Genomic DNA, 12,721 nt, shown 5'->3' on the forward strand with positions numbered 1-12,721 from the left:
TATATCAACAGTGGCAACAGTGTCCGAATAGCTCTAACAGCTGACAATTTGTAACCAGGCTTCCCAGCAATCTACTCTTTATGACAGCCTTAACTAGACATTTTCTAACACGAGGTAGGATAAAATAGGGTTGCAAGCATGACGAACTTCAGAAATTACTAAAATACAGTATAGCAAGAAAACCTGTATTGGTACAAATTATTATCAGGCAAAACGGTCCACTGGACGGGGATAATCAGAGAGAAAATATTCCTAGCTGCACCAGAGACTTATTGCGTGACCTTGAACAGGTAACGTAATCTCTCTGCCCACATTTTCCTACATAAAAAGAAAAAGAATAAAGGCAGTAATGGTCGCCAATTATTGTGCATATAAAATCTGTGACAAAAAAGTACTTCATTAATACTTAAGAACTTGCATTTTATTCTAGAAAAAAACTTAGCCTTTACGTTCTCAGTGTGGACACTAACTTTTAGCCTAAAGGCACTAAGATCATCTCACAAGGTTTTCTCCTCTGGTGTTGTAAGAAAACCTGCCATGTGCTCCTCAGTTTTAGAGGCATTGTGTAAGAAGCAGATTTCCAGAAACTCTGAAGTGTAAGGGACACAGAGTGGAGGGAAGAAAAAAAATCTCCTCTCTCAAATCCAACTTTATTTTTACCATCATTTGTCTTCACGAATGAAACTAGTACTGGAACGAAACTCAGAAAAACCTTTTGCTAAAGTTGAGAAGTTTGCACTATTTCAGCCTCTCTTTTCAAAGAATAGGGGGAACACGATTTTATTTTACTTTAATTTCTTAAATTTGGCAAAGTAAGTTAAAATCGCAGTGGAGTCTGTTGCTCTACAGAGGAAAACACAGGTGAATGCAGATTAGCATGTTTTAGCCACAAGACCAGCAATCTGCTTTTAACATGAATTTCCATATAAAACCTTACTCCTAACAAATAAGCACTACAAAGTTTCATACCAACGAAGTTCCTTATTTCCAAAAGACAACATATATTTATTTAAAAGCATATGATACAAGCAGCAAACAAAATCTAGCCCTGTGACTATACTTATGCTGCAGGTCACAAAACTTTGGCTCTTGTTTTCATAATGTTCAGGGGATTTAGGATCAAGAAGCAAGAAAAAACTGATCAGGCTGCCTCACTCTTCATACCTCTTCGAGCGAAAAAAAATTACCTTATGCAAATATTCAGTTCCATAATGCAGTTTTACATTGCTTGATGTTAATTATCGGAATGACTCTCCTTAAACATAATGCATTTTCAGGTGATACTTATTCTCACCTGGCAAGTTCTTTAATTAAGTTTGCAATGCGTCTCTTGTCCTCAGGACATAAATCCTTTAAAGAAGCACTCTTCATTCCTCCTTCATTAGTGACCTGAAAATTGAAAGCCACAATTTAGAAAGTAATCTTTAAAGAAGAGCAAGTATTTCATAACACATTAAAAGCATTTCAAGACCTAATAATTAGAAACTGAAGGTAGACAAATTCCAACTGGAAATAAAGTGCATATTTTTTTAACTGTAAGTACAGTTCAGTGAAACCAATTACCAAAATTGTGGAGAATTCTAAGAGACTTGTAACTTGTAAAATGCAAGCTACTGGCTTCAATAATAAACATGTTGAATGAAGTTTCAAAACCCACACCACACATTGATTCATACTGAAGTTAAAGTGCAATAGACTCATGACTTGGAAACCTAGTGCAGTGATATCCAATACCAGGTTCAAACTTTATTGTATTGGCATTTTAAAATACAGAGTAAGAAAAAAAAATTCCGCCTTAGCATTATGACCAAAGCATACAAACAGCAAAAAAGGTACGCAGTACATTGCTAGTAGAAGGTAAATCCTCATCTCAAACAAATTTTTTAATACACTGAAAAGTACACAGTCCTTTGCACACCATTATCATTTGTTTTCAATCACTAATATGCTACCTTCACAACTTACCACCCATTCTAAAAAGGAACCTTTAGTATATTCCAGTTCTTCTATTAATACATTCCTTTATTACGCTGAAAACTGCAGTATTTGTTATCAATGTCCACCAGAGGGCATATTGCTGTTCGTATTTGCAACAGTTCTTTGTAGTGCCTGGTTATTGTTATTATTACCTATGTTGGGTGTTTCTAAGTGGGAAACAATTCCTAGTTCAAAATTGCTTTTATTTACCATCAGTGACTCAGTTCTTTATTGCTAGCAATAAGTACAAAATAATAATCCCAAAATGATTGCAGTAATAACAGCTATGCTATTCTGCCTAAGATTCTGACAAGTTTAAATATTTCCACTTAATCTTTTATTTCAATTTAGACTTTAACAAGCCTACAAACGTTATAAACCTTTGCAAGCACATACAGTCCTCAATAAGAGATACAAGAAGGCTACCAAATGTTGTGCAGCTTGGCCGAGCTAGCACAATACAGCACTGAACAACCTCTGAACATAGAAAGCAAACACTGGGCTTATCTGCCCTCATTAGCAGTAACAGCAGCTGATCTACACACATCAGAGAGGAAATGCCCCTTTCCACTCTTAGCTAATTGCTTCTTGAACAATGGTTTGAAACAATTAAAGGACTACGCAGCTTTCAAAAGAGGTGATGATTTTAGAGGCAGGTTACATCCACCTGACCCTGCAGTACGTTCTTATTTTAACTTCAATATGTTCTCCTTGGAAAAACAGGATTTCACAAGGCAAATCAGATTTCAGTGCTTTTCAAGGGGGCATTTGATTTCACAGTTTCCTTCACAAACATATGCTATTTACAGTCACACAAATAGAGAAAGTCTTTAACTTAACTGAATTTAACTTTAACTAAACATATGGTTGAAGGATTTCCATTTCCTATGCTAAAATGTCTGAAAATGATTTTTACTCTGTTTTAGCAGCTAGCTGATGGAACCTCTTCAAAAGGAAAAAAAAAAAAAAAAGACATTTTTCAATCAACAAATAAGTCAGAAGCTTTATTACATTAGTAAAGGAGATGTTAACAGAAGGTACCTCAAGCTCTTCCCCAAACCCATGCACATGCTGTCAGACACAGACTTATGGGACGAACAGGAAAAACTGAAAAGTTAATCTGTGTTTTTTTTTGTTTTTTTTTTTATTATCCACAAGTATGGATAAATGGCACACAAAAAATTCTTCAAGGCAAGCTTGTATCTGCCTTACTGCTTGTCAAAATGAAACTGTGGAATTAGACACAGCAACAGCTCTACCATAAAAACAAGATGACAAATGAGACAGGGTCCAAGACAATACAGTCTCCTTTTTTCCAGATCTCTGTCCTGTCTATACATGCCTTCTATACATCCAATGTTTCATAACCCAGTATTTTCGAGGGGAAAACACACTACCTAAGTGGAAGATTTTCTTCCCTTATAATCCATATGTTAGAAGATGACAACCTGCCGGAAAGAAGCAGACAAGTTCTGCGAAACAGGAAGCAGGAAGATTTTAATCATGACCAGTAAACCACTGATTTATTGAAATTATCAGAAAAGTTGCAGAGCTAACAAGACCTTTTTGAAGACTTCTCCCAAACTCTCAACCTACTACACTGTCCTCAAGTCTATCTGAATGAAAACAAGGTAAACTAGTTCTGCTAGGATTCACGTTAGAGAGAAACTCAATCTATTCTTTTCAACAGATGATTCTGGTAAATCATAATGGTGTGCTACCTACCAGTACAGCAGCACAAAGTACATCAAAATAAAGTGATCAGCTCTCCCTAGACACACAGAACCCTAGCCACACCTTGAAGAAAATTAGTTGTTAGTCATGAAAACTCCTTGTGAAAAATGGTATGAAACCTTCCTCTTCTGTAACAAGCAAAATGTTTTTGTTCTGTTTGTTTCAAGCAATTCAGAGCTTATCTTGAAAGTTAAAGTACAAAGTTTCCATGAGGATTTGACATGACAAGAGAAACATAGAAAGTTAAAAAAAAAAAAACAGAAAAGAGTAAAAGCTTTGAACCCATTTTATTGTCGATGTTGTTAAAGCACATCTGAGTCTCAAATCACATTGCAGTGTATTAGGCATTATATAAAAAGAACAAAAAAAAATCTACCTCTACAACCCTCACATGGAAAAGGGAAGTAAACAAGTAATGCTAACAACACACAACACAACAGATTTTAAAGTGGGATATGAAGGCATCTCTGAGACAGGAGGGTTGCAGATGCTTATGAAGAGACCCATCTACATAAAAATTGTACGTAATGATGAATATCTGTGAAATTTCTCTGTGTGTCACTTAAGAACAACATCATTTGCAAAGTGGAGGTACATACCAGTCTCCTAAAAGCAAACACTGGTAAAAGAGATATAGATTGGGAAGAGTCCAAGAGGGGTCCAAAAATGAATACTAGTTATCAGTGTCTCATGCTGCAGAGAACAAAGCTGCTTATGGATTCAAAGAGGAACGACTCTGTCAAAGTAGTGAGAACAGCGTGATCTATCTTCACATTAGAGTTTTGAGCATACATGTGAGGCACACAGCATACAGAAGACAAAGAGGACATCTTAACCCAGACACAGAACAAGATTTAATGAATGTTAATACAGCAGTGGACCAGATACAGTCATGACAGTTAGCATGCTGGAGGGAAGGGATGCCATCCAGAGGGACCTGGGTAGGCTGAGAGGCTGGCCTGTGAAAACCCTCATGAAATTCAACAAGGCCAAGGGCAAAGTCCTGCACATTGGTCAGGGCAATCCCAAGCATGAATACAGGCTGGGAGGAGAATGGATTGAGAGCAGCCTTGAGGAGAAGGACTTGGGGATACTGGTAGATGAGAACCTGGACATGAGCCAGCAGTGTGTGCCTGCAGCCCAGCAAGCCAACCATACCCTGGGCTGCAGCAACACAGCGTGGGCAGCAGGGCAGGGAGGGGATTGTCCCCCTCTGCTCTGCTCTCGTGGGACCCCACCTGGAGCCCTGCACCCAGCTCTGGGACCCCCAGCACAAGATGGATATGGACATATTAGAACAAGTCCAGAGGAGGCCACAAGAATTCTCAGAGGGCTGGAGCACCTCTGCTGTGGGAACAGGCTGAGGGAGCTGGGGGTGTTCAGCCCGGAGGAGAAAAGGCTCCAGGGAGACCTCACAGCGGCCTGCCAGTGCCTAAAGGGGGCTGCAGGAGAGCTGGGGAGGGACTCTGTGTCAGGGGGTGCAGTGATAGGACAAGGGGGAATGGCTTGAAACTAAGAGAGGGGAGATTCAGATTAGATTAGGAGGAAATTCTTCCCTCAGAGGGTGGCGAGGCCCTGGCCCAGGCTGCCCAGAGAAGCTGTGGCTGCCCCATCCCTGGCAGTGCCCAAGGCCAGGCTGGATGGGGCTTTGGGCAGCCTGGGCTGCTGGGAGGGGTCCCTGCCCATGGCAGGGGGGTGGGACTGGGTGAGCTTTGAGGTCCCTTCCAACCCAAACCAGTTGGGGATTCTATGAAAAGTTTTAGACACTGCCTGGAAGTACAAAGATACTAAATCCTAACAGCTTACCGAGGTGCCCCAGATGACTGCTAGGCAAGAGACAACAGTATTTAAATGACTCACAATCAATATACTACCCAAATCACGTCAGAAAAATGCCATCTCTCAACAGATTTGTGAACATCACAAGACCTATCAGAACACTAAACAACCTTCTAAGGGAAACCCCACTGCTTTGAAACTTCTAACGCAATAAACTCTAAAAGGGTCACTTACTGCCACAGGAGTAGGCCAGATAACACACTGAAGCACAGCCAAAGATAACATCAACTGGCAGAGCAACTCCTATTACTCAGATGCACTTTAACTTTTCCTATCAAAAATGGAAAGTGATTTTACCTTGTTACATGAGCAGACACGACAAAAAGGCCTCCAAAAAGAATTTTGCATGTCCAGTTTCTAAATGATAAGACTAAACCAAAGAAATTGAATAGACTGAAACACTGCTTGTGTGTTTGGCAAGTAATATACCGATTAGGAGCTACTCTAAGCTTCTTTCTCCCTCTACACACATACACACAGGTGTATAAGCCATTTCACATGGCCCCAGTTGCAAACCACTTACATAAATTAGCACATTGAGCTTTTGTTCTCCTTAAGTTAGCAAGCTATCTCAGGGGAAAATTAATTTCTGCCAGCAAACCACCATGTAAATGGACAATAAAATTAAGAATTTGCAAGAGTAATAGTATTCTAAAGCTAGGTAGAATTTTTCTATCTAAAGATTTTCAGATTTTCCCAACATTTTTACACCATGTGCACTCTTCAAAGCAAGAAAAAATTGCCTTTACTGACCTGCTGCCCTGTCAGATCTCCTGTGCTCCTAACAGGATCCATGGAAACAGAAGCAACAGCTACAGGCACCTTTGGCTCAGCTTCACTTTTTTGACTCTTTGGCAAATACCTTGTTCTTAAATTTCCTTTTGTAGACACTCCTGTAGATGAAAGACAAGTAAAACACAGATTATGAAGACAAACGGGAACCTTTTTGTGCCTCCTACAACAGGCCTTCCACAAATTCATTCTTGGCTTAGCAGCTCTTTTCGAAAAGAAAGAGAATTTCAGGTGTCTGTTTGCAGTTCCCCCCAGACTCTCACCCCGTACTAAATTTTGTTAAGATGAAAATATGAGCAGAAGAAAAGAGGTGCATGGCACTGAACATCCAGCCACATGAATATGGAAGTAAATTCTGAAACCTCCATGTTGTCTTCTGACTGAGGTTCAATGCAAAAAGCAGTGTTTAAGATACAAAAGCATAAAACTGAGCTGCTGTTTTGACAGTCAGATACAAATAGGAACCAAACAGAAGTAATGCTGTTAGAAGTACGACTCACATGATAAACCATTTTTTTTTCTGTTATACAGCCAAGCTGCTGATTGCTCAGACTAACTGTTCCTGTCAGGACCACGCATATGAGTAAGGTTACACCACAGTGCACACTCCACAGATCTTCTGTAAAAAGCTTCCTGCCATAACTGGATTAGTCCACCCCTACTGCAGGTAAAAACATTAGAGCACTGCAAATCCTCGTCGTGCAATTATAAAGTGTCAACACTAACACTGACACTAAAACCTCCCAAGGGCAGATGAAAACCAACAGCTTCTTGGTACTGCATGAAAGATCCAGTCTTGACTGTTCAGAGGTGCAGAAGTTTTGACCAAAAAACTCAAATACTGTATTTATACTACAGACTATACTCCTTTGGGGAATGAACTTACTCCTTTGGGGAATGAACTTTAGAAGTGTGTCAGCAATTCAAGTGAAAGAACTAAATTACAGACTTTAACATCTCCATGCTTGGACACCAGGGAAAATGTTTCTGACATTCTCCTCATAAACACAGGAGTGGAAGAGAAGTGGAAAAATGTTACACAGAGTGAATCATTTACAGCATTTTGGATCCCTGCTTTTTTTCTAGGACACACTGATTAACAATCTAATATCGCTTGGCTTGAATTATACTAGCAACTAAACACATTCAAAGATTTTTAATAGAGCTACTTGCCCTGTAGGGTTTTTGTTGTTGTTGTTTTTGTAAGGGTAACCATGCTACTCCAAAGGTAGAGAATAAGGATTCCTCAAAGTTTATAACTGCTTAACTGCTGAACATATGCTGTACATATACGCAATTTTACTTGAGTTAATCCTCTGCAGCCATATTTTCAGGACATGGTGTCACTGTAAAAGTTGTCTTTATGCTTGACAACAATTAGAAAATTCTAAAGAAGGGAGGCTAAGAACACTCATCATTTCCCCAGGGATGTACACAAGTACGCGCTCAGTAAATCAAGGTCAAGAGAACTAATTACAAAACAATTTCAGTTTTTCTATACACAATGAATCTTCATTTTAACCGTTCTCTTCAAAATTTACAAAAGACCTGAGAATCTCAAATGCTTCAACATTCCCTGGAGACCACACTAAAAATTCTGCTTACCTTATAGGTTGAATATAACTATCCTGTACCTGCAATAGAAACAACTCCCCTGAAACTGTTCATATGATACCATATGCTTATCTAAGCAGCAGAGCACAAATCCCCTGCTATAATCCTGTATGTCCCAATACAAGTTAAAGTACTTGTGATGACTCTGTACCTTAAACACTTACATACACAAATAACGTAGTTGAAAAAACACTGCACAGTTTAGCATTCACAGGAAAAAACAACTGTGTTTATGGCTATTAGAAGTTCATACCTGAAACATACACCATTGGCCGTTCTTCATCAGAAACTGCAAGTAGCTTTGTTAAAGGGAATAAACACAAAAGATAAAAGGAATAAACACAAAAGAAAGAGCTTGGCTCTTTAAATGCAACTATAAAAATAAGTATTTTGCCCTTAATCTTAACAGGCTGTTGATAAGAAAATAGATTGGCAACACTTTGGGAGAACTGGAAGCAGGAAGAGCTTGACTAGGAAGGGGAAAAAAAAAAAAACTAACACAGATTGCTAAAACAAAAAGTGTTACTCCTTCCTCACTGTGCATTGACTTTTAGCCAGTAAAGATTATCTGACAGGTCACCTTCACAAAAGGTCCCAGGGACCAGTCCCAGTTGTAAGGGCAATTACTAAGATAATGAAGTAATAATATTTATTTAAATTAAGAGTGGGTTATCTTTATGTAAGGAACCCCTTGATATACAGGAAAGACAAACTTCCAGAACAGCACATAATCACGCTACGATGAAATACTACATTTTGTACAGCATAGTCTAAGAAATGTAAATGAGGATGAACACAGAAGCTTTCAAAGGAAGTTGGTCATTCCCATCTGATCATCACATGACAAGTGCCAGCTGAAAGCCTGAGGACTTGTCTTCTTCAACAAGATCAAAAGTTGGTCTGAAACCATTTCTGTTGGTAAGTTATCTCAAGAACTCTCAAATAATCCAGCGCTTTAAATCTTGAATTACGTGACTGCAGAAAATACTCAAAAAATCACAAAGGACCAGGCACCACGTTACTTCTGTTATGTTAGCAGTCACTGAACTTGCCTCCTAGAAGTCACTAAGAATAGGACTCAGCACAATTCACACAATTCAGGGAAGGGTGTAGACTACAGCACCTTCCTTAAAGCAATACCTTCAGTTAGTTGAATGTACAGATTTTTTATTCCCACGTAAATTACTAACTTTATGCCGAAGTGAAAAACAAACGCACAGGGCTCAAAAGCCTCCTCCACAAACATTTCATTAATAGTACTTTCCTCAGCCTTAAAAGTTTGGCCAATTAACTCAATTACTTAATTTCTGTACTGTTTACAGATAAATGCGTTTAAGGTTTTGCACAGTTGTCTCCATGTAGTAGAGTCAAATTGTGAAAATCTTTCAGGTAACCTATACCAACTCTCTCTCAAAACTCTCACTTTAACTAAAATTTGATTTTGGTAGTACCATCTCAGAAACTTAGTTTTCTCTACCTCACTGCAGAGGTAAAATTAGCAACAGTCTAGAAGCTTTTATCTCTGGATGGCAACTTCAGTTCCATCAATCCTCACTATCCTTCGCACAAGTGATACTTGGCACACTGGAAGGGCTTGTAATTACAAGCAAGAATCACTTGTAATCTTTCTGATCCACATTAACACTTATAAACAATTATCACTCATAAGTCTTAGACCAGTTTGAGAAGAGCTTCACCTGATACTGGTGTCATTCATCTCTCTACAAACACTGAAAGCACTTTTGTCCTCACGTGTAAGCTGCAGCCGGCTGTCTCTAGCTGTCACAACAAAATCTGGGGTCACGCCACAAACCAGGTGAAGAAATTGAGTCAGTTCTGAAAGTAAAGCATCGTGCCCTCTCTTCCCAGAAAGCACCAAGGTAGATCAAGTCCCAATCTGGATCACAGCCCAGCGCAAACAGCTGCATCAGTAAAGCTATGACAGCAGTCTGCAGGATCCCGAAAAGATCTTTGACTCATACTGCTACCAGAAACAACGAACCTCAGCATAGGCAATTGCTTTCTCGGCTGGCATATGGTTAATCTACATCAACACATGGCTGTAGGAAATAAAACAGATTTGCCTAAACAACATTTGGCTTTTGAAGTTTGCCTCGTTCATTGGCGCTGCTGTGGACAGATGCCTAGTAGTGGGATTACACAAAGCTGATGCTGTTTCTCCCCTATGCTATCAGGACCATCCTCCCGTGAAGGTTTGCTGCCTGGTGTATTAGGACAAACCCAAGTGAGATCAGACCACCTTAATCAGCTGGGCTGAAGACTGCAGTGACTCAGGAGCTGATTCACAAACAGGTCCAACATCCCTGTCTCGGAGTGAGACTGGTGCATCACCAGCATCAGCCATTTAACGTTAACTCACTGCCACACGCCTCTCAAGACTCCTAATGGGCTGACAGTATGCGTTATAAACCTACTAACGCTACTGCTAATGTTCAAGGCTACAGCAGTCACCGCAGGCATTGCAGAAAGTGATCATCTTATGATGCTCACGGTCCCCCCACAGCAAGCTAGAGACACACAACAGCACAGCACGCTGCAGTCTGCCTCACTATGCTGTAACTGCTTGGCAATTACAGAGAGGAGTTCAGTTTTCCAGAGCTATTAAACAAGTATCATCAATTCACCCCAAACCCAACCCTCTCTCTCCTTTAAAAACATCAACCATCATTTGTTCTCGCGATGTATTTCAGGGTATTTAAACTTTGCCAAGATTAGAGGCAACACTACCTCCTCGCAGAAACACGCAAAATAGAAATGGTTGTCAGAAAGATCCTCGCCCCTTGCAACATCTTGATGCATGAGGGCACTGCTCCACCGCTGGGCTCAAGAGACCTTATTTGGTGATGGAGACACCCGGTCACCCCGGGAGTTTACTGATAAAAGTAAACAAGTACAGTCACAGTAATTGAGTCAGAGTAATGGTGCTGCAGAAACAAATCTGGTATGTGACTACCAACCTTCACCCTATCACAGGGCAGAGAAAGTTGCTGGCTTTTTGTTGTTGTTTAAAAACCATAAATGGGAAGTCTTCCAAGATTTACAACAATGTGCCCCTAAACAGCCCAGGGCAGGTGGGCCCATTCCATCTGTGCACTGTTTTGGGGTGGGTGTGCAACCTGTCATAAACACAGGAGCATGCACACATACCTTCCTTTTGAATCATTTCTAGCTGATGCTGGAATCCCACTCCCAGTGCCAAAAACAGCAATGCCTCAAGTCCCTCATACCTAAATTGTCAGCTCCTACATTTCCGCCAGGCCAGGCCTCCACAGTTCCACCCTCACATCTTCTCAGTTAGCTGAGCCTCTGCCTCAGCTGTGTGAGCTGAAACATCAATATCACCTCCTTTGGGTTCTCCGCACCGTGTAAGCTCATCTCACTAGCCAAGCATTTACACACCAAAACCCCAGCACCACAACCACTGTACCGACACGCCCAGCCCAGCTGGGCTCCCGTAACAGAATCACAGAATCATCTAGGTTGGAAGAAACCTCCAAGATCACCCAGTCCAACCTTTGACCTAACACTAACAAGTCCTCCACTAAACCATATCACTGAGCTCTACATCTAAATGTCTCTTAAAGACCTCCAAGGATGGTGACTCAACCACTTCCCTGGGCAGCCCGTTCCAATGCCTAACAACCCTTTCGGTAAAGAAGTTCTTCCTAATACCCAACCTAAACCTCCCCTGGCACATCTTCAGCCCATTCCCCCTCGTCCTGTCACCAGGCACGTGGGAGAACAGACCAACCCCCACCTCTCTACAGCCTCCTTTAAGGTACCTGCAGAGTGCGATAAGGTCACCAAACGAGGCTCACGGCCCCCACAGCCTCACACAGAGCCCCCGGCTCCCCAGCAGGCTCAGCCCAGCGCACCGCACTCTGACCACGCGGAAGACAGGCTCAACCCGGTGCTTGGGGACAGGGTTTAGTGGGTGACATCGGTGGTAGGGCGATGGTTGGACCAGATGGTCTCGGAGGCCTCTTCCAACCCCAGTGACTCTAAATTCTGTGACCTTTTCCTTGCTGTCTGCGCCTCCAGCTCGGTCTCTCCCCGGTGGTTCCTTCCACAACCTGAACCCAACCCCAGTTCCCCAAGTTTACAGCCCAGAACTGAAACCGAGGTCAGGCACAGGGGGGAACGCCCGGGGAGACCACTCAGGGGGACACCATGGCCCCCTTCCCTTCCCTCCCCTCCCTCCCCTCCCCTCCCCTCCCTTCCTTCCTTCCTTCCTTCACCCCCTTCCCTTTTCTTCCCCTTCCCCTTCCCTTTCCCTTTCCTTTCCCTTCCCTTCCCCTTTCCTTTCCTTCCCCTTCCCCTTCCCCTTTCCTTTCCTTTCCCTTCCCTTTCCTTTTCCTTTCCCTTTCCCTTTCCCTTTCCCTTTCCCTTTCCCTTTCCCTTTCCCTTTCCCTTTCCCTTTCCCTTTCCCTTCCCCTTCCCCTCCCCCCTCCCCCTCCCCCTCCCAGCACGGAGCCCCCAGCCCCGCGTCCCCCCGCCCCGCGGAGGGATCCAGCCCCGCGGAAGGATACCCTCACGGCTCCAGTACACGTCCCCGCCCGGCCCGGCGTCCACCTCCGCCATCTTGAAACAACCGCCACTCCCAGCCTGCTCCCCGCCGCCCCCCCGGCGCTCGCCGCCCATTGGCGCGGCCGGCGGCGGAAGAGAGGGGCATTCTGGGAGGGGTAGTCCCGCCGGAGCCAGCCACCAGCGGTGCCTCGCAGCCGCCGAACTACCACTCCCATGA

The 12,721-nt window shown here is 42.3% G+C and overlaps 1 protein-coding gene across 5 annotated transcripts in view; it reads right to left on the reverse strand.

Annotated features, from left to right (window-relative positions):
- KIAA1328 (KIAA1328 ortholog) overlaps positions 1-12,589 on the reverse strand; it is a 176,990-nt gene extending 164,401 nt beyond the window's left edge. For 2 of the 5 annotated variants that reach the window (XM_035565946.2, XM_035565944.2), the window contains exons 1-4: positions 12,507-12,589; positions 8,210-8,245; positions 6,304-6,443; positions 1,295-1,389 (exon numbers count right to left, since the gene is read on the reverse strand). In XM_035565946.2, the coding sequence (XP_035421839.1) occupies positions 1,295-1,389; positions 6,304-6,443; positions 8,210-8,245; positions 12,507-12,558 (323 nt within the window). In that variant the 5' untranslated portion in view covers positions 12,559-12,589. Of the gene's footprint in view, positions 1-1,294; positions 1,390-6,303; positions 6,444-8,209; positions 8,256-12,506 lie in introns of all 5 variants that reach the window. The other 3 variants (XM_050716342.1, XM_035565945.2, XM_035565947.2) reach the window with 3 other exon arrangements.
- Between the last annotated feature and the right edge of the window lie 132 nt (positions 12,590-12,721).

Source organism: Cygnus atratus, chromosome Z, assembly GCF_013377495.2.
Source record: "Cygnus atratus isolate AKBS03 ecotype Queensland, Australia chromosome Z, CAtr_DNAZoo_HiC_assembly, whole genome shotgun sequence".
Classification (NCBI taxonomy): domain Eukaryota; kingdom Metazoa; phylum Chordata; class Aves; order Anseriformes; family Anatidae; genus Cygnus; species Cygnus atratus.